The 19,469-nt window shown below is 31.5% G+C and overlaps 2 protein-coding genes across 2 annotated transcripts; both read left to right on the plus strand.

Moving 5' to 3' along the window:
- The first annotated feature begins 2,408 nt into the window (after window positions 1-2,408).
- On the plus strand, window positions 2,409-6,858 carry LOC137823724 (trans-cinnamate 4-monooxygenase). The gene is made up of 3 exons (XM_068628961.2): window positions 2,409-4,158; window positions 4,987-5,120; window positions 6,033-6,858. Exons 1-3 carry the CDS (start codon window positions 3,374-3,376, stop codon window positions 6,629-6,631), a joined length of 1,518 nt encoding a protein of 505 aa, XP_068485062.1. The 5' UTR covers window positions 2,409-3,373; the 3' UTR covers window positions 6,632-6,858.
- Window positions 6,859-12,852: 5,994 nt separating this feature from the next.
- On the plus strand, window positions 12,853-19,069 carry LOC137825908 (B3 domain-containing transcription repressor VAL1). Its single transcript, XM_090294302.1, has 11 exons — window positions 12,853-12,965; window positions 13,188-13,269; window positions 13,360-13,461; window positions 14,206-14,816; window positions 16,462-16,558; window positions 16,716-16,890; window positions 17,093-17,169; window positions 17,278-17,691; window positions 17,833-17,882; window positions 18,347-18,414; window positions 18,627-19,069. Exons 1-11 carry the CDS (start codon window positions 12,853-12,855, stop codon window positions 18,956-18,958), a joined length of 2,121 nt encoding a protein of 706 aa, XP_090150428.1. The 3' UTR covers window positions 18,959-19,069.
- Window positions 19,070-19,469: the final 400 nt, after the last annotated feature.

The raw sequence follows: 19,469 nt of genomic DNA on the forward strand, positions 1-19,469 counted from the left end.
ATATATAATCACTTTTGGTTTATATACGGAAAAAATTATATGTAATCACTTTTATTTTTATATACAGAAATTTTTTTATGTAATCATTTTTATTCTTATATACGGAAAAATCCGTATGTAATCACTTTTATTTTTAGATACGGAAAAATTCGTATGTAATCTTTTTTTTTCTTACATACGAAAAAATTCGTATGTAATGTCTATTTACATGCTAAATTAAATCCGTATGTAATAATCGGTATGTAAATAATTTCTATTAAATATTAAAAATTATAACTAAAACTAAAATTGCACATAAAATATACGTGCATCAAAAATTAAAACAAAATAAGTCAAGATTTATGAAGAATGAGCGCGTAACAAAAATAAACTAGGAATTATATAAGTCAACTACCAACAAAACTACTAGCAAATACGGTTGAAATATTTATTATCCAAGATTAGTTGTTAAAATTCTTATTATCCAAGATTATTTTGGTGAGTTTTTAAAATAAATTTTTGAAACTTTAAAAAACTTATTTGTAACGTAAAGTTACACTTTCAAAATTTTAGAGAATTTAATTATAAAATATATTAAAACTATATAGTTTTTAATTATTTATTTATAAATAGATTTAATTATATTTATTTATTGAAGTTTAGAAAATTTGGAGTGTTTTATTGAAGTTCTAAAATAAATCTTTGGAATTTAACAAAGTAACATAAGTTATTTTGATGAGGTTTTAGAATAAATCTTTGGAATTTAACGAAGGTTTAAAAAACTTCCGTTATTTTACTAAGATTTTAAAAATAAACCTTTGAAATTTAACAAATGTTAAAAGAACCTTCGTTATTTTGATGAGGTTTTAGGATAACCTTTGAAATCTAACGAAGGTTAACAAAACTCTGTTGATTAAATTAATTTATAAGATGATAAATAACTTCCGTTAAACTTTTTTTTTTATGTGACATCGTGAAAATTATAAATAAAAGATATACCTAACTATATACAAGAAACATTTGTTTTTTTTTTCATATTGATTAAAGTAAAAATAAGGTTTTTCTTCCATGTGAATATTAACATATTTTACGAGGTTGTGATAAAGTATCTCAGTTGCACAACATGATAATGGTTGTTATCTCTCATATACTTATTCTCTTAATAACGTATATTGTATTCCTACAAGAAAAAATATTTTTTTTCCCTTGTGCATTGTCTCTTCTAATAAAACTAGCTTCACTTTTACATGCCGAACAAGTGCAGGTCATAGAATGGAGAGGAAGGCGAAAGTTTTGGTATTGTCTTCTCTCATGTATGTGGAAAGCTTTGGGTATCCTCATTGGAATGTAAAACAAAGCCATAATCTAGTTGAAAAATGTGTGGAATCATATATACTCAAAGCCGTAACTAAGTTGTATAATCGTACCCACAAAAAAAGAACATTAAAAACAAAATTGAACTTCTAAAATAAGGATATACTTGAAGTTGTCCACGTCCACGTCAATTCCAATCTCTTGAATTAAGTATGGTTCAAAGTAGGAAAAAAAGGGTGGCGAAGAATCACAATATGTGATATGAAAGCCTGTAAAGTGGATTTTACATTCGCTTGTTGTTTTAGTGCAAGAAATTAATTGAATTTCAAAGCATTTTGAGAAATGGGAAACAAACAATGTGGAGATTCGAAACATGGTAAGTGCATAACTTTAGCTTTTGTTGACTAAAATATGAAGATCATTATTACGCATGTGTGCTAATGGAGGCACTAGAAGTATCGTGACACCTCGCAAAACATATCATGCATGTTTTATTACTTGAACTGACACGACAGATGAATAAAAAATTTGCAAATTTACTTTACCAAATTCTTATAATAAACGGATTAATTTATGAATTTTCAAAATTATCCATGTCCAGCTACAATACACAGTCGTACAATGTGAATTAGCAGGGATGTAACGTGAATAAGAAACTCCATTCAAATTAAGAAGAAAGTACTTAAAAAAAGAATATTACATCTTCCTGACAAGGAGATGAAACTAAGAATTATTGAAGTATTCGTCTTCTTCATTTCTTCAGGCACGTTGTTAGAGTTTCGTTGGATCCTTCTCGTTTCTGTGTTACTCATTCGGCTCTCAGTCTCAGGTGAATGTCAAATGGGAAAGGTACCTGCAGAAGACACTTCGACGCTCAAGTCATTAAAGAGGGTGTTCGACACTCGGGTAGGTGTACTGTAATAATGACCTACCTTGTTCCTTAGAATGTGTACTATTTATATTATTTTAATGAACTTACCTCATTGGACTTGATTAGTGGAATAAATCACACTTATGATTGTATTACCTAATTCTTAATGATTGTTTAACTTTACTGACCTTAATTTAAATGTTAATAATTATATATGTCGATTGACCATATCGTCCAGCGCTTCAAGCTCCCGCCGGACCCACTCCCCGTCCCCATCTTTGGCAACTGGCATAAATACCTCAGTCAACACGTCAGCATGTCGATCGGACATACCAGTATAGTACAAATAACAAATTATGCTGGTTATATTAACTCATAAAATGTTCCCTTTGGTATAGAGAAAAAATAAATGAAGTAAAAATTGAATATAGTTTATATTTATTTTTTCTGAATGAAGTATCATTAGTTTGTTAGTGTATAAAAAAATGAAAATGGGTGAATGGAATGATTGGAGAAGGAAGATATTTGATCGAAATACAAAAGGGTGTGGCAGCCACCAACCCCTCTTCACCTACTACAACCAAAACAACGTCATAGGTGCGGCCACCCTCATCACTCTCTCTGCCTACCATCCACTCATCTTCCTCAAAGTCAGCGTCATTTAACGCCGTCACCGTTACATTCTAACTCAAAAATTTAAGTTTAAATTAAGTGTAACCTTGTTTTAACTTTAATAAGAGTGGCCAAAATGCTTCAGTCCCAATTAATTTAATTTAAATTTTTCTCTCACCAACTCACCTAACAAAATACACCAGTAAAAATGGGTTCACTGCAAGAATAGTTAATAAAAAACGGTGGGCTCCTCACATCCACTACTTAGTAGTACTACTACAATCACAATTAAAATAATTAATATAATAATTTAGCATGTCCATTCATTGAAACTAGATAAAATTAGTCATTTAAGAAAATAAAATAAAATAAAATGATTTGGTTAATAAATGGTAATAAAGAAAATAAAGTGAGACGTACACGTAGTACGTAAGAAACACAACACACGAACCACAAGCTCCACCTAACACCCTTCGAGCTACCGTTACAATCCCTTCTATAAAACCCTCACAAACCTCTCAGAATTAACAAGTCACTAAACAAACCAATCCAAACTTTATTGATTTTACTCAATTCAACACCGCCACGCCACCAATAATGGATCTCCTCCTCCTGGAGAAGACCCTCCTCGGCCTCTTCCTCTCGGCGGTGGTAGCCATTGCCGTCTCCAAGCTCCGCGGCAAGCGCTTCAAGCTCCCGCCGGGCCCACTCCCCGTCCCCGTCTTTGGCAACTGGCTCCAGGTCGGCGATGACCTCAACCACCGCAACCTCACCGGACTCGCAAAGCGCTTCGGCGACATCTTCCTCCTCCGCATGGGGCAGCGCAACCTGGTCGTGGTTTCCTCGCCGGACCTCGCCAAAGAGGTGCTGCATACGCAGGGCGTGGAGTTCGGCTCCCGCACCCGCAACGTCGTTTTCGACATCTTCACCGGCGAGGGCCAGGACATGGTCTTCACCGTCTACGGCGAGCACTGGCGCAAGATGCGCCGCATCATGACCGTCCCCTTCTTCACTAACAAGGTCGTCCAGCAGTACCGCCACGGCTGGGAAGCCGAGGCCGGCGCCGTCGTCGACGACGTCAGGAAGAACCCCGACGCCGCCGTCTCCGGCGTCGTCATCCGCCGCAGGCTCCAGCTCATGATGTACAACAACATGTACCGCATCATGTTCGACCGGAGATTCGAGAGCGAGGAGGACCCTCTGTTCCAGCGTCTGAGAGCGCTGAACGGCGAGAGGAGTCGCTTGGCGCAGAGCTTCGAGTATAACTATGGCGATTTCATTCCCATCTTGAGACCCTTCTTGAAGGGTTACTTGAAGATTTGCAAGGAGGTGAAAGAAACGAGGTTGAAGCTTTTCAAGGATTACTTCGTTGACGAGAGGAAGTAAGTGTTCTGTTTCCTTTTCTTCCTTCGTTATTTCACCCTTTCTGCTAAATTCAAACTCGGTGCTGCATCATAAATATGATTTCATTTTGCTCTTTTAAATCACAGTAGTAACAATCTCTCTACCCCTCAAATTTGAGAGCTACACTTTCATATCATTTCTAAAGATCATAAAATTAAACACTTTCTAAGGTTAATTTTCTGATTTTCACTTAAATTTTGTTATCATAGATTATCTTTCTGAAACAGCGAATTGAAGAATTTTGTACTGTAATTCTTGGTAAACGGTTCTAACAGAGGGAAATATAGAAAGTGTTCAAAAGCTTTGGGGAAATATTAATTAATAGTTTGACATTCCTTAAATATTTTTTTCTTGATTAAAGTTTTCCCTTATCCCATGTGTTTTTGTGTTTTCTTTTTCTTTTGTCTTCTATTTTCAATCATATAATTTCTTCTCACTTTTCTTATTCATTAGTACTTTTCTCTGTTCCTTTTGTCAGATTCCTAACTAGTTTTGCTGCTTGGTGTGGGGCACAAGTAGTTTTGATTGAGTCAGCTAGTTTTTTTTCCTCTCTCTTTATCGTGTGAATGGTACAAAAAGTGTTTAGTTTCAACAGGGGATGGAAACTAAGTTTTGTTTTACTTGAAAAGAACCCTCCTACTATTTTCTTTTTGCTTTTGATTAGTTTGGTCATTGATGACAGGGTCCAAGATTAAATAGCCAATTTTAGTGATAGAAAATTGACGTTAAGGAGTAGTTAAAAACATAATAGTGAGTTAAAGTTTGGTATTTATTGTAATTAATTAAATAATTGCAAATTAAAACAGGAATATTGGAAGCACGAAGAGCACCAACAACGAAGGACTTAAATGTGCTATTGATCACATTTTGGATGCTCAGAAAAAGGGCGAGATCAACGAAGACAACGTCCTTTACATTGTCGAGAACATCAACGTTGCTGGTAAGATGCTCTCTCTTCTATTCTATTGTTACAAAATACTACAACACATAAATAAAATAATTATTAATTGTATATTTTAACTTCAGCTATTATCCCTTTAATTAATTATATTTGCACTATCGTCAACGAACGCCAACTAATTTGTTGTTTTCGAAAGTTACCACAAAACAACAATTTGACCCATTCTTTTTCGCAAAACCAGTTTACTTAGTCTATTTTAATAAAAGAGTATGAGATTGGTACGGAATGAAGAAAAGAAAAAGCCATAAAATAATGTGTGTATTTGATTTTTGTTTCTATAACCTACAGAGCAATTGCAATACTAATATTCTTCATTTTTGAGATACCAAACATAACTGTATTTAATAATAATAACCCCACAGGAAAATTTCCGTTTTGATTTATAGGTTTGAAAAAGGTACACGTAGAGATTTAGGTATTCATTGAATTTATCCAAAGTGTGGATTAGGTGGAAGCTTTAACTGCAGCCTAGCTACTCGTCCGCAAGCCATGTTGGGCCACTCTTATTTATTCTGAAATGTCACCTTACACGGAGACTTTTCATTTCTCTCTCACTTTTTACAATTTTTAATTTGTTTTATATTTATTTAATTGGTCCTCAATATAAGTTGGGTGAAGTGGTAGTAGTAGTAGGTAATGTCGGTGACAACTTGGGTAGGTGGACCTACATTAGCCAAAAGTCTCAGGTTGTTTACTTGTTTTGCTTTTGGATTAGAAGGTAAAAGAATGATTGATCAAGGGGAAAATGAAGAAGAAAATCATAGAATGATTAACATGCAATCATGAAAATTCAAACCTCCTTTATATATTGTAAAATTTATTATTGAACTAATTAGTTGGTAAAAGTTGTGAGTAAATTATTCTAATGTATGAAATGTGTTAATGGAACAGCAATTGAAACGACTCTGTGGTCAATTGAATGGGGTATTGCTGAGCTTGTGAACCACCCAGAGATCCAGCAGAAAGCGAGGGAGGAGATGGACAGAGTTCTTGGAGCAGGGCACCAGGTGACTGAGCCAGATATCCAAAAGCTTCCGTACCTTCAAGCAGTGGTGAAGGAAACCCTTCGTCTTAGAATGGCCATCCCTCTCCTTGTCCCACACATGAACCTCCACGATGCTAAGCTTGGTGGCTTTGACATCCCAGCTGAGAGCAAGATTTTGGTGAATGCATGGTGGCTGGCCAACAACCCTGCACACTGGAAGAAGCCAGAAGAGTTCAGGCCTGAGAGGTTCTTCGAAGAGGAAGCCCATGTGGAAGCCAATGGCAATGACTTCAGGTACCTTCCCTTTGGTGTTGGCAGAAGAAGCTGCCCCGGAATCATTCTTGCATTGCCCATTCTTGGCATCACTTTGGGACGTTTGATCCAAAACTTTGAGCTTTTGCCTCCACCTGGGCAGTCCCAGATTGACACTAGTGAGAAAGGAGGACAGTTTAGCTTGCACATACTAAAGCATTCCACCATTGTTGCAAAGCCAAGGTCATTTTAGCCTCAACTACATGATCATTACCAATCAATCCCCTTTATTATTTTTTCTTTCTTACTCTCCTGTATTATCAATGTTTGAAAATGGGGTTGCTCAATGTCATGTATAATTCGCCTGCTAATGGGTAGGTGTTGATGTTTCTGTGTTGGTCCCATTGTAAATCTCTCACAACTTCAACTCATGGATGGTTTTGAGATGGTTTTATAATAAACCCACACTTTTGTCTCTAATATTCTCCTTTCAAACATAATACTTTCAAAATCCTAAAAATCTTAATACTCACTTCACAACCAATTTTAATAATATAAAAAATATATTAAAATATTATTATTTTAAATTATTAAATAAATATATATGTTTTATTTTTTACTGGTGTTAACTTTTAGATTGTTGTCTGTGCAATCATCTCTCTTGAAAAATTGCAAACGTGAACCGATAAACACTAAGTTTACATAAAGTTTTTCAAATAAAAAATATAAATTATTTTAACTTCTGAATCTATTAAATACTGTATTTTTTAATCAAAATTTTAATTTCTTTAACAGATACTCTTTAGTCATTAGCTAGAAAGACCTTAGGAAATAATTTGTGAAAGTATTTTCTTGTCAAAGAATTACAATTCACATACATTAATTTAGGGGTTGGATTCACCCCCAACCACCATCATTCATCTCTCTCTTCTTCTCACGAGTGTAGGTACCATGTTAGGTGTGAGGTGATTGTTTTCCTTCAATTTTAAGGTAATAGAAAAAAATAATCCAAGAAAATAAAAAGCTGTTACAATTTTTTTATTAATAATGATTATAAAGGTTTAATAAAAACAATATACACAGCCATTTCATATTTAGTTTTTAGTAGAAAATAATGGCATTAAAGTGTGTGTTTTCTGAAAAATCTACATATTAAAGTTGATGTTGGTCATCATATCCATTAATTGAAGTCAAAATTGTATGTTACTGTGCATGCTAAACATTTCCAGCATATAAAATAATATAAATATGTGTTGAGTTTCAAGTTTTATAGAATGTTATGTTCAGTTTGATTATTTTAAGATTTAATTATAAAATTAATTATAATCATAAATGATTTTTTATGTTTTCTTAAAGTATTTTCATACATTTTCGTATGTGGATTAAATTATTAAAAAAGATATGTTGAAAATATTAATTCATGTTAAAGATCCTTATATTAAATTAAAAAATATATATAAATAAAAATTCATAGTTTGAATAATATTTTTATTAATATTTATGATGTTTCAAGTTCTGACTATTAATAAAGAATAATTTTATTATGAAACTGGAGAAAAACATATTCAACTCTTTATTTTTTATATAAAAATATGTATTTAAAGTTTAAAATAAATTGTTGAAAAAACAGTTACAGGTTTTTGAATTAATAAAAATAACGTAATTTCCCAGAAGTTGTTTTCACAGATTTCAATTACTATTTTAAATACAGCCGAAATTACAATTTTGTATTTTGAAAATAGCTATATATATATTTTCAATAGTTAAAATTCCCTAAACAAACTTTTTCCACATCTACGGGCGATAATGAATCGGATATTATTATTTTAAAATCATTACTGAGAAAAAAGGCTCAACCTATGTTGCCTAGGAAGGATAAATACAATTTAGGTTTAACTATATTTTTATTTCTTCAAAGTATTGTAATTATATGATTGTGGTCTTTTCATGTTTTATTTATTTACGTCATTTGAGTTTCTCAAGCACAATCGTGGAATGTGTGTGTATTATTAACGAGCTTTTAATTAACACTAAATTTATAAAAATATCTCAACTTTTAAATGTCATGGTTAGTTTTATCCAAAACATTTTTGTTTGAAGGGTGGATTGGTATTTGTTGAGTTGTCCTTGTCCATCATTAATCCTGAAAACCAAACTTTTGAGGCTACCATCCATAGTAATTGCATATTGCATAAATCATTTTCAACATTGCTTTCTTTTTTCTCTCTTCAAAAAAATTCATCACTAATTCAAGTGCCAGTTAGGAAGCACCTAATTTTCTTTTTCACTTTTATGGACACAACTTTCTCATAAGAATTGTTTGAGTAAGCTTTTGTATACAAAATTTTAGTAAATAAAATAAACATTTTTTTTCATGAAGTAAAAATTATTTTGTATAAACTGTTTTTGAATTAATTTATGAATAAACTATTTTTATAAATGTGAAAGTTTTTATACATTAATTTGTGAGTAAACTATTTTTAGTTTTAAAAAAATTGTTTCAATTTTTTTTACTCAAATAGACTCAATCAAAATACAAATGAAAATTATAAATGATTTCATCATGATTATGATGCTAAGAAATATATTTAATTGTGGATAAGAAATTAATATGCCCTCAATTTTAATGATATTAAATACAATTGATGCAATTGATCTTGAATAATGATCAATGAATATGGAAGTTAGAGGGGAAAAGACCTTTATTTGAATGAGAAGTGGAAGATGAAAGATGACTTATGCAATGCTTAGAAGGCGTACAGTGTGTGAAAGAAAGAGATGAATCATGAGTTTGGAAGGAAGACGAAAAGTTAGAGTATACGGTGAGATCTCCATACAAGACTTTAAGAATGTAGGTAAGCAAGGAACTCAAACCTTTGTTTGAATTTTTTTTGGGTATTAATTTTTTACCTTCGACGCATATAGTAGCGTGACAAATACTAATAGATAGGTTACCAACGAGAGCCAATCTGAAGGGTAGAGGGATGGTTTTGGAGAGTAATTTGTGTGCAATATATGTGGGGTAGAGAAGAGGAAATAACAAACCATATTTTCTTTAAATGTAAAATTGCTTGGATGGTATGGAATAGGAGTAGTTAGTGGTGAGGGTTTTCGGTAAATCATGGGGAAGCCATAAATCATTTTCTTCATTTTCACATAGGGTGAGGGGAGATTTGGAAACAAAGAAACAAAATCATTTTTAAGAATAGTATAGTGGATAATATAGAAACATTCACTTTGGTGTACAAGCTTGGATTTTAAACAAAGAAAAATTAGTTGATTTCACATATTTAGAATGGTGTTTAGAACTTAAGGAGTGCTTGATGATGTTTAGAAAGAAGTAGCCAAAGAAAAAAAGTAAGAGGTAATATGATCGGTTAATATTTTTTTATTAATAATATAAATTATTTTAGATACCAATAATTTCTTAGTTTATAAAATAATATTTACTTAATCATTTTATATAGTGAGTAATTTTTTTTTAAAATTAATTATTATTAAATAATTTTTTTTTAGTGAGAGAATTGTAATGAGTTAACTATTAATTAAATAAAAAATTAAATGTCAATTCACTTAATTTTGTGACCTGGATCTAGTAAAACATTATGTATAAATGTTTTGTTCGTTTTTGCATAATTACCATCTGATGTACATAACATTATTTAACCGTTGATTTTTGAATAATTTATTTACACATGTACGTCTTATGTAGCATTTAGCTGTTGATTTCTGAATAATTTATTCATTCATTTTATTCATACTGTCTTAAAGAAGGACTGGGCTTATCAAGGGAGACCCAGCCCAAGATGTAACCCAGTTGGACAATCATAGCCTTTTAATGAGTAAATCATAATTTCACTATGAAGTATGGTAATAAATACGTTTACTTCAGGTAAGGAGTCTCAAACTTATTATTCCTCATTTAATGAAAAAAATATCAAAAATTATATATTAAAATAATATTGTTTTTCATATGTATTAAAAATTAAAGTATTTTAAATTCTATAAATTTTTTACATAAAATACTTTCTTTTCTTCTTTTATAAAAAATAAATAAGTTAAATTACGGGAACAAGTGTTCCAACTCTTATGACACATAGAATACTTTTTTTTACTTTGCAAGAGTCATTATCTACTTATTTCTATAAGGAGAATACTATATGTATAACATCAACTAATAAATAAAGTTTTGTTGGAGGGCAAAAATAGGTTTTATACCAAAACTTTAATCAATAACAAAAATATGATAACTAAAAATAAAATGATTATATTCAAGAAAAAAAAGTGAGCAAGTATATGCAATTGTACAATTATGTTGAAATAATATTATATATTTATAATATTTATTTTATTATTTCAACATTATACTTTAATATTTCAATACAATTTAAATAATATTATTTATTTATTTTCTAACATATTTGTCCATTTATCAACTATTTATCAGATCAAGCTACTCAAGTTTTTCACATGAATTATCTATTTTTAAATATTGATATATTCCTTTCTTAATCAATGTCAAAATATTCTTCTTCTTTCTCTTTATTTCTCTAGTTATCTTTGTCTCCACCTGCAACTGCACTGCTGCATTGCCACCAAAATGTGAAGGAAGTTACTGTCACTAAGAGTCAATGATGACAACAATACCACTGCAACTTCTAAATTAGAAAAAGAAAACCCTAAATTACATAATCAATGCTTCGAAGGAATAACATAATTCCACATGTTCTCAGTGATAGTTGTCACGATCTGAAGATGAAGAAGAAACACATGAGGAGTTGTTTCTACACAGTAAACATCAGATGTGAAGCCCTAATTCCTCTGCACAATAATCACAAAATGTGGAACCCTACTTCCTCTCCCACTTGAAGATGAAAATTACTATAAACAATATAAAAAATATCACATTGACATCTTAAAAGTTATGTCAGCACATACATAAATGAAAGATTAAACTTTAAACTAAGAAAACCTTAACAAAAAATAAAAATACTGGCAGATTTTTGGAACTATCAACTATTTTTTGTTAAATATTCAGAAAAACACTAAATTTATTGGACACTTAAAACATTCCTAAACCTAATAAAATTGATATATGAAAATTTTCTGGTTATATATTCATTGAAGATAAGTTAAAAAGATAAGTTAAAGTTATTTTAAATTGTTAATTTATTAAAATATACGTGTACTGAATAAAAGTATCGTTAAAGTGTTGCTAATTATTAATGATAGAATGTATATATATTATTTTTTTTATTGATAAAAATATGATCTGATTTTTTATTTATTTTAATTTTTAATTAAAATTTAAATTCTTATAATTTTTTATAGGAAGAATTATTATAAGATATAACATAAGACAAATAATAAAATACGCTGATAAACAAACATAATACTTGAAAGTAAAAAAAGTCACTAATTACATTAAAACCTATAAAAAATATATGAAGATAACTATTTCTGTCATTTTATTTTTTAACTATTTTAATAGATAGCTTCTATTTAACTTTTTTGAATTAGTTTAGTTAAATATAACATAGGTCAATAGATCCTTTATCCCAATTACATTTTTTTTATTAACATTACTCAAACTTAAATTTTATATAAAATTTCATTTAGACACATGGGGTGTTGATACTTAGCCTCCATTCAAATATAAGGAAAATATTTGGTGTACTTCAAATTAAAGAAACCTTAACCATTTTAATTTTATTTGATCCCATTGTTCCAAAAAAACCTCTTACTTTTTAAGATAATTTACAAAACAAATTTATTAATTAATGTGAAATTAATATTTTTTGCATACATTAAAATCCAATAAAAAGCAGTAAATAATAGATGTACAACCATGCATATATTTTGAATTTGAACAATTTATAGATATTTATAATAATTTTCTTTAACCTAACATACAATTACTTTTAAAGATAACCATTATTAATATTTTGATTATTTTTGTCTGGATTTGAGTGTCATGCATAATGCAATACATTTCTGTTTTGAAAAATTAATTGTGACATAAATACATATAATTAAATTTATTGAAGTATTAAATAAGAGGAATTGGTGAGAGATGGTGAGTCCAAAAGAAAAACGTTAAAGTCAACCTGAAAAAAACAGTAAGCTTAGTGTGAAGAGAAGGGAAAAGAGAGTGATAAGGAAATTAAGGTCATTTGTCTCCTGCATGCCTTTTTTGCTCTTCTCTTCTACCTTTATTATGCAAAGCCGCAATATTTTCCAACTTTGCATGCGCTTTCTCTCTCCCCTCATTCTCTATACTAATTCACTTTCTCTCTGTTAACAAAACACAACAATAATTCACGTTCCCAAATTCCTTAGCGCCTGTAAGTGTATTGTTGTGGCAGCACACAGAAAGCACCTAAGAGTTGTTTTGTTGTCCCTTTTTATCTCGAAATTTGTGCCGTCATTTTAATTCGTTTTTGTGTTGTTTCTAGGGTTTTGAGTTTGCGGTGGATGGAGGTCGAGGTTTGCATGAACGGTGCGTGCAAGAATGGCTACGCGAGAGAGTGGAAGAAAGGGTGGCCTCTGCGATCGGGTGGATTCGCCAGGCTCTGCGATAAGTGCGGGTAAATTTGATTTCTCTTATCTTTTTTTTTTTCTGTGCTGAATTTTGATGGGTTTTTCCATTGTTGTTGGGTGATTTTGCGAGTTTGACTCTTTTAAAATGAATGTGTATAAGGAGGTATTATTAGATGACCAGAGAGTTTGTAAGGTCAAGGATTTTGGAGTGTTTGTGACTGTAATTGTGACGGCGTGAAAATCCTTAATGAGTCACTTTGTGTGCTTAGATCTGCATATGCCAATTCAATTTTCTGTGAAAAATTCCACCTGCATCAAACTGGTTGGAGAGAGTGCGATTTTTGCAACAAGGTATAGAGTAAAATATTTTGTTTTTCTATTTAGATTCTATTCAATCCCTGTCTTTCTCTCCTTAGTGTATCATTTGACCTGGTTTTGCAGTCTATCCACTGTGGATGCATAATATCAAGGTTTTCTTTTGAGTACCTTGATTTTGGAGGTATACGTTGCTCATCCTGTCTAAAGGCTACTCAACTTCCTCTGGTAAGGTTAATCTGAACATTTTCTTTTGAAAGATGATTTTCAGGCTTAAAGTTTACTTGCTTAGTGATTAAAATATGGTTCTTGCTATGTATATTTTAGTCAATCTCATATTTTTGAAAATTGTACTTCACAGAAGTTACTTATTGACACTCACCGAGAGTAAGGGTTGAATGTAGTTATGTTACTATTTTTTTATAAAAAAAAATAATAAATAGAATCACTTTAGAAATGATACAACCTTTATTCATGAAAATAAAGCACTTACTCACCTAACTATTCAGCACCCCAATTGAGGAGGAAAAGTCAACACCTAACAAAGAAACCAAAACACTAACCTAGACGATCTCAATTTAAAACAACGGAACTAGTAATCTAAACAAACAAACAAAACAGATAGCACTGAAAAGTGACAATCAACACTCAACCCACACAATATAAAAAAGGCAAATGCAATGTCACTGATGTATTTGGAAGACTAAATCTTTACTTATTTTAATCTTCTCAATCCCTAGTTAATTTCTGACTGTCTCTCCTTCTGTCATATAGTTCATCTTCCAATCATGTTTAGCAAATTGTTTCACCTTGCTTGCTGGTTCCTCTTAGGGATATATACCTAGTCTTTTATCTCTCCTGTTATTTTTCTTGATATAGTGTGAGATGTAGCTAGTAATCATTTTGAAGAGTTTTTTAATTCCCTGATGCTATTATTTATAAGACTCATTATTATGTAATGTTTTGTTGCAGATACAGGAAACTGGAAACTCTATCAGGCCTATTAGATCAGTAAAAAATCATGCTGAACATATTGATGATAGACTATTCCTCGATGGTTGTAGCAAAAGAAAACTTATGCACATGCGAAGCATTGTTGATGGTAGAGAATCCAGCCGGTGGCCTCAAGCTAAGAGAGATGACATAGATTCATGTATTGATCTAAACAGGGAAGACATGAGATTTTCAAATGTGATGAAACCGAGTAATCATTCATTAAAATTTACTACATTAGAAAATAATAGACCATCATGGGAGAGTAGAAGTATGCACAGATCAAGTTCATTGAATATTTCTCTGGGAGATTCATCAGGAAACTCTGTGCTACCTTCTGCTTTAGAGATTGCAGAAGGGAGATTTGAGGGTAAAACATCATCATCTTCCTTTCATCAAGGGAAAAGATCTCTCTCCATGATGCCTAAACCATTGATAAATGCAATAACCATAAATATGGAAACAAGCAATGGCATGGTCTCTCAAGAGCGTGTTGCACGGCCACCTACTGATGGAAAAGGCAGGAATATGTTACTTTCTCGTTACTGGCCTCGGATTACTGATCAAGAGCTTCAGCAATTGTCCGGAGAGTATCCTTTATATTTTTGCTTAATACTTCTTTTTAGCCTCTGCATTATACCTATGATAAATGCCTATTTTTATATAATTAAAATCCACAATAAACAAATATTTTTAAAATTATATTATAGATTTACAATGAACAATTTAGACTGATTTAAAGGTTATTTTTACTATTGACAAATTTATCTTACAAAAACTATAGGATGAAATAGAAAGGAATAGACACTTGCTCAGTATAGAAACAAAGATAAAAGAATTGTAGTTTGAGTTTCTGAGAGGATTGAAAGAGATAAGTATTTTATATTGTCCACTTGTCTAATAAGGTTGAATCACCCACAATCATAATTTTTATTAGGAATTTTTTTAGCTCACACAAGAGACATAAAAATTTGTTGGGAGTAATATTTGCTTATTAATAAAAAGTTTCAGAAAAAATATATAAATAAGTTTATGTATGATTAAAAATAATTGAAAAAGTAAAAAACTTTTATATAATAATTTATTTCAAATTCTGAGGAGTGGTGGTCTCCAAGATCTAACCTAGAGTGATCCTCTTTAACCAGTAAATCAGTAAATCTCCCTAAATTCTGGTAATAAATACATTTATTTCAGTTTAAACAGTTTCAACTTAATTATTATTCATATAATAAAATAATATCTCAAAACACTGTTATTAAAAAAATATCAGGTACACTCTAAACTTATTCTGAACTTTATATTTTTTTGGCATAAAAAATTCTTACTTTGCATAACATTAACTGCTGATTTGAATGCTAGCAATACTATGTACTACATTTTTTTTATGAAAGTACTATTTATTACATAATTTGAAGTTAATAAAATCCACTAACATAGAAAGTTTTGTTGTAGGTCGAAAATAGTTATATCAAAATTTTACTAGTAAAAAAAGTATGATACTTAATAATAAAATCAATTTATTAAATAAAATTGAGTGAGTACACAGTTGTACATATAAAAGTGAAATAGATTAATAAAAATGTTGGCAAAGAAACTTAAAACAAAATATAAGGGTTGATATACTACTTTACTAGTTTTTATACACACACGCATATTATTCAGTACAATTATATTTCACATATAATTTTAATTAGTTATATTTTTTAATAATTTTTAACAATTTTTATATACTATTTCGAGTTGTTTTAGTTTTAAAATTTTATAATTTTAACCACAAGTAGCCGAAAAGATAATTAGTAATTGAAAGCTGTTAAACTGAAAGTTTATTATCTATTATAGTAGTTAATAATTATAAATGATAGATTTGAACATGTTTATACAATATTTTCAATTTTATGTTATTATTAAAAATCTAATTTATTTTAAAAACTATAGAAAGAAAAAGAGATGAAAGAGGGTTGATTGAAATGAATAGACCCTTAATAGGATTAAGTATATAAGTAAAGATGAAAAATAGTAATTTGAGTTTATGAGATGGTTGAGAGAGAAAGCCATTTAGTAAGTTGGAAAGTGGTATGTGGAATACACTTGCAAAAGAGAGAAGAGAAAGAATATTGAGAATGTCTGATAAATTTCTGAGTTATGTATTCTAATTAACAACATTTACACATCATCTGCATTAAACTTTGTTATAAAGTTATTTCATTATACAAGTTTCCTTAACTTTATCATCAGTTTGAAGTCTACTATAGTGCCTTTATTTGAGAAGGTACTGAGTGCCAGTGATGCAGGTCGAATTGGTCGTCTTGTTCTCCCAAAATCTTGCGCTGAGGTAATCCTTCATTCATTTAATTTCTGTTTCTATCTGTTTGTTTGTGCACATGTTTATGCATGCAGTTCTTGTAAAAAGTTTTCTATTAAAGAAACGCTACCACCTTCTCCTTCTAATTGCAGCACATCTAATCTAATCATTTGCACATGAATTTCAGGCCTACTTTCCTCCTATTTCACAATCAGAAGGTCTTCCTTTGCATATGAAAGATGTGAAGGGAAATGAGTGGACATTTCAGTTTAGATTTTGGCCTAATAACAACAGTAGGATGTATGTATTAGAGGGTGTAACCCCTTGCATACAGGCCTTGCAATTAAATGCTGGCGACATTGGTATATAACTTCATCTGCCCAATCATTTGATGCACATACTTATTTCTTTATGATTTAATACTGAACTAAAAAATTCATTTGGTATTCTGATTTTCTTTGTAAATGTTATCAAAAGTAAATGTCCTTCCATGGCTATAAACTTTGTTGACTCACATAGGCTGATTCATGATATTGGTTGTGTACTATGATCTTTCTGCTACAGTGATATTTAGTCGGATAGATCCTGGAGGCAAATTTGTTTTGGGGTTTAGAAGGGCATCAGATTCTATAGATTCACAGGTTGTGACATTATTTTCTATTTTTCTGTTTGTTGTCTCTTCTTTTGATAATGCATGTGTGTTGTTTATTTCTTTTGATAAAAGTAACAAATGATCATTATTGAAACAGGATGGCTCTGCTGCACATTCCAATGTTTTTTCAACAAAGAAAACAACCTTTTCTGGTGCAACTGCAAATATGCACCCAGGAAATAGTTATCATGATCTACTCCAGACAAGGAAAGGGAATGGTGATCCTTACTTAAATAGATGTTCAGAGCATTTCCGTTTGGGTACTGGAATTGCTGATTGTCTTCGAACTGAAAATTTTGAGATGGTAAACAACGATTTGGTGCAACTTCCAATTTCAGTTTCAGAGAAGACTCAAAATATTGGGCCTGTGTGTAAGAGGTTGCTCGTACATAATGAAGATGCCATGGAGTTGAGAGTTACATGGGAAGAAGCTCAGGGCTTGCTTTGTCCGGCGCCCAGTGTCAAGTCCAGTATTGTAACAATTGAGGACCAAGAATTTGAGGAATATGAGGTAAGTCTGAGTGACACTGTCATGGCTGTGTTTGCTATTTCAAGATGATGAACATGGAATTGAATGATATCTGGTGTGTACTTTCAAGCATTACGTTCAAATTTCAGTTAGTTGGCTAATACATGACTTCATTTTATTCAGGAACCCCCAGTCTTTGGAAAGAGAACTACAATAAATGCTCGTTCATCAGGGTAAGATTAAATACATCATTGCATAAATCTTAATTATATTTACCCCAGCAGAAAATTTTGATTGAGGAGTAACCAGTTTATAAGTTTTTGTAGCTTGATCTTGTCTTCAAAATTTTCATTCTGTTTCATTGCATGCTAAAGAAAGTGTAGTAGATCGCTTCCACTGGGTTCTGTGGTGAAAAGGAATAGTGGTCCTGAGGCAATTAAGGTTGAGGATTAAGGTGTTGGTATTGCTCCTTGTCTAGTGTTTGGATCTGGTTTATAAAACAAATAGGCATCGAGACCAAAAATTGTAAGCCTGAAAGATAGCAAGAAGTAATAATAATATATCTTTTTTAAAATTCTACTGTGCTCTACTTGTATTTCAAGTGTTTGGGGTGCAAGCAGGTGAACATCATTTTGTTTTTAGACCTTGATGGTAGTACATGCATGGTCTATGGTTCTCACGGACAATGGCTCTCCAGGTCTTTGAGCTTTGCATCAGAGGAAACGAGTCCACAGGAATTAGATAATATTCTGGTAACCAATAAAGGTGTGATGATCCTACTCTCTACTTTTTATATAAAACTCTGTATTTGACAAATTCTCCTGTTCTACAACTGATTGAATGCTGTATATGCTCGTTCTTGAATGTGCATGTGTGCATGTGTTCATCCCCAGATTCAAAAAAGCGAAGAATTATGGAAAAAGCCAAGTCAATTATAGAACATGAGGCTTTCTGCTTGAATGAAGAAGCGAGTGCAGGAGTTTTGGATGATGATCTTGCTGAGCCTGGTGATTCATCAGGTGGAGCCACCACGAAACATGCAAGGCACCGTTCTGGTTGCATTTGCATTGTGTGCATTAAACCTCCAAGTGGAAAAGGGAGACATAGAGCAACATGCACTTGCCCTGCATGCATCACTGTGAAACGCCGTTTGGACACACTTATGACGCGTCAGCAGCAATGGCAATCAGAAGGTGAAGCAGATGGTAGCCAGAACGATGATATTTACGAGGAGGGTGAACTCAGTGCAGGACAAATAGACCTGAATTGTCGTCCCAATCATGATGAAGACATGCAAGTGGATATATGAAACCACAAACTATCCTCACTACAGGAATGGATGAACCAAAATGGCCTAAAACTTTTATCCTAAACTGCAGTTTAGATCAAACACAATACAGTTTTGCTTTCCTTTTCTAAGGAGTGGGAAAAGATGCTTCTAATTTTACAGTCAAGAAGTAGAATTTGACTCTGATTTATTTTTGAAGTCTTCTTTTTGAAAATGGGTTTGCCAAAAGTATTAGTTTGCTACAAACATCCCGATGGTAAATATTATTGACGCAATCACTATACGGAATATCCCAAATGATAGATTTTCATTTAAAGAGGTTTATTCACCCAAAACAAATCTAATGAAACAAAAAATTATTTTTAACCTGTCAAATGATCAGAAGATACTTTTTAACCTAAAATATTTTATACCTTGTCTTTTCTTGGTCTCGAACTCCTCCTTTCATAATTGATTTATTTTTATTCAAATTATAATTAGGTTTCCACATTGTTTTCCTCTATAGGAATATATCTTTTTTTTTAATGAGAAG

The sequence above is a fragment of the Phaseolus vulgaris genome, chromosome 8 (assembly GCF_051622355.1).
Source record: "Phaseolus vulgaris cultivar YP4 chromosome 8, ASM5162235v1, whole genome shotgun sequence".
Classification (NCBI taxonomy): domain Eukaryota; kingdom Viridiplantae; phylum Streptophyta; class Magnoliopsida; order Fabales; family Fabaceae; genus Phaseolus; species Phaseolus vulgaris.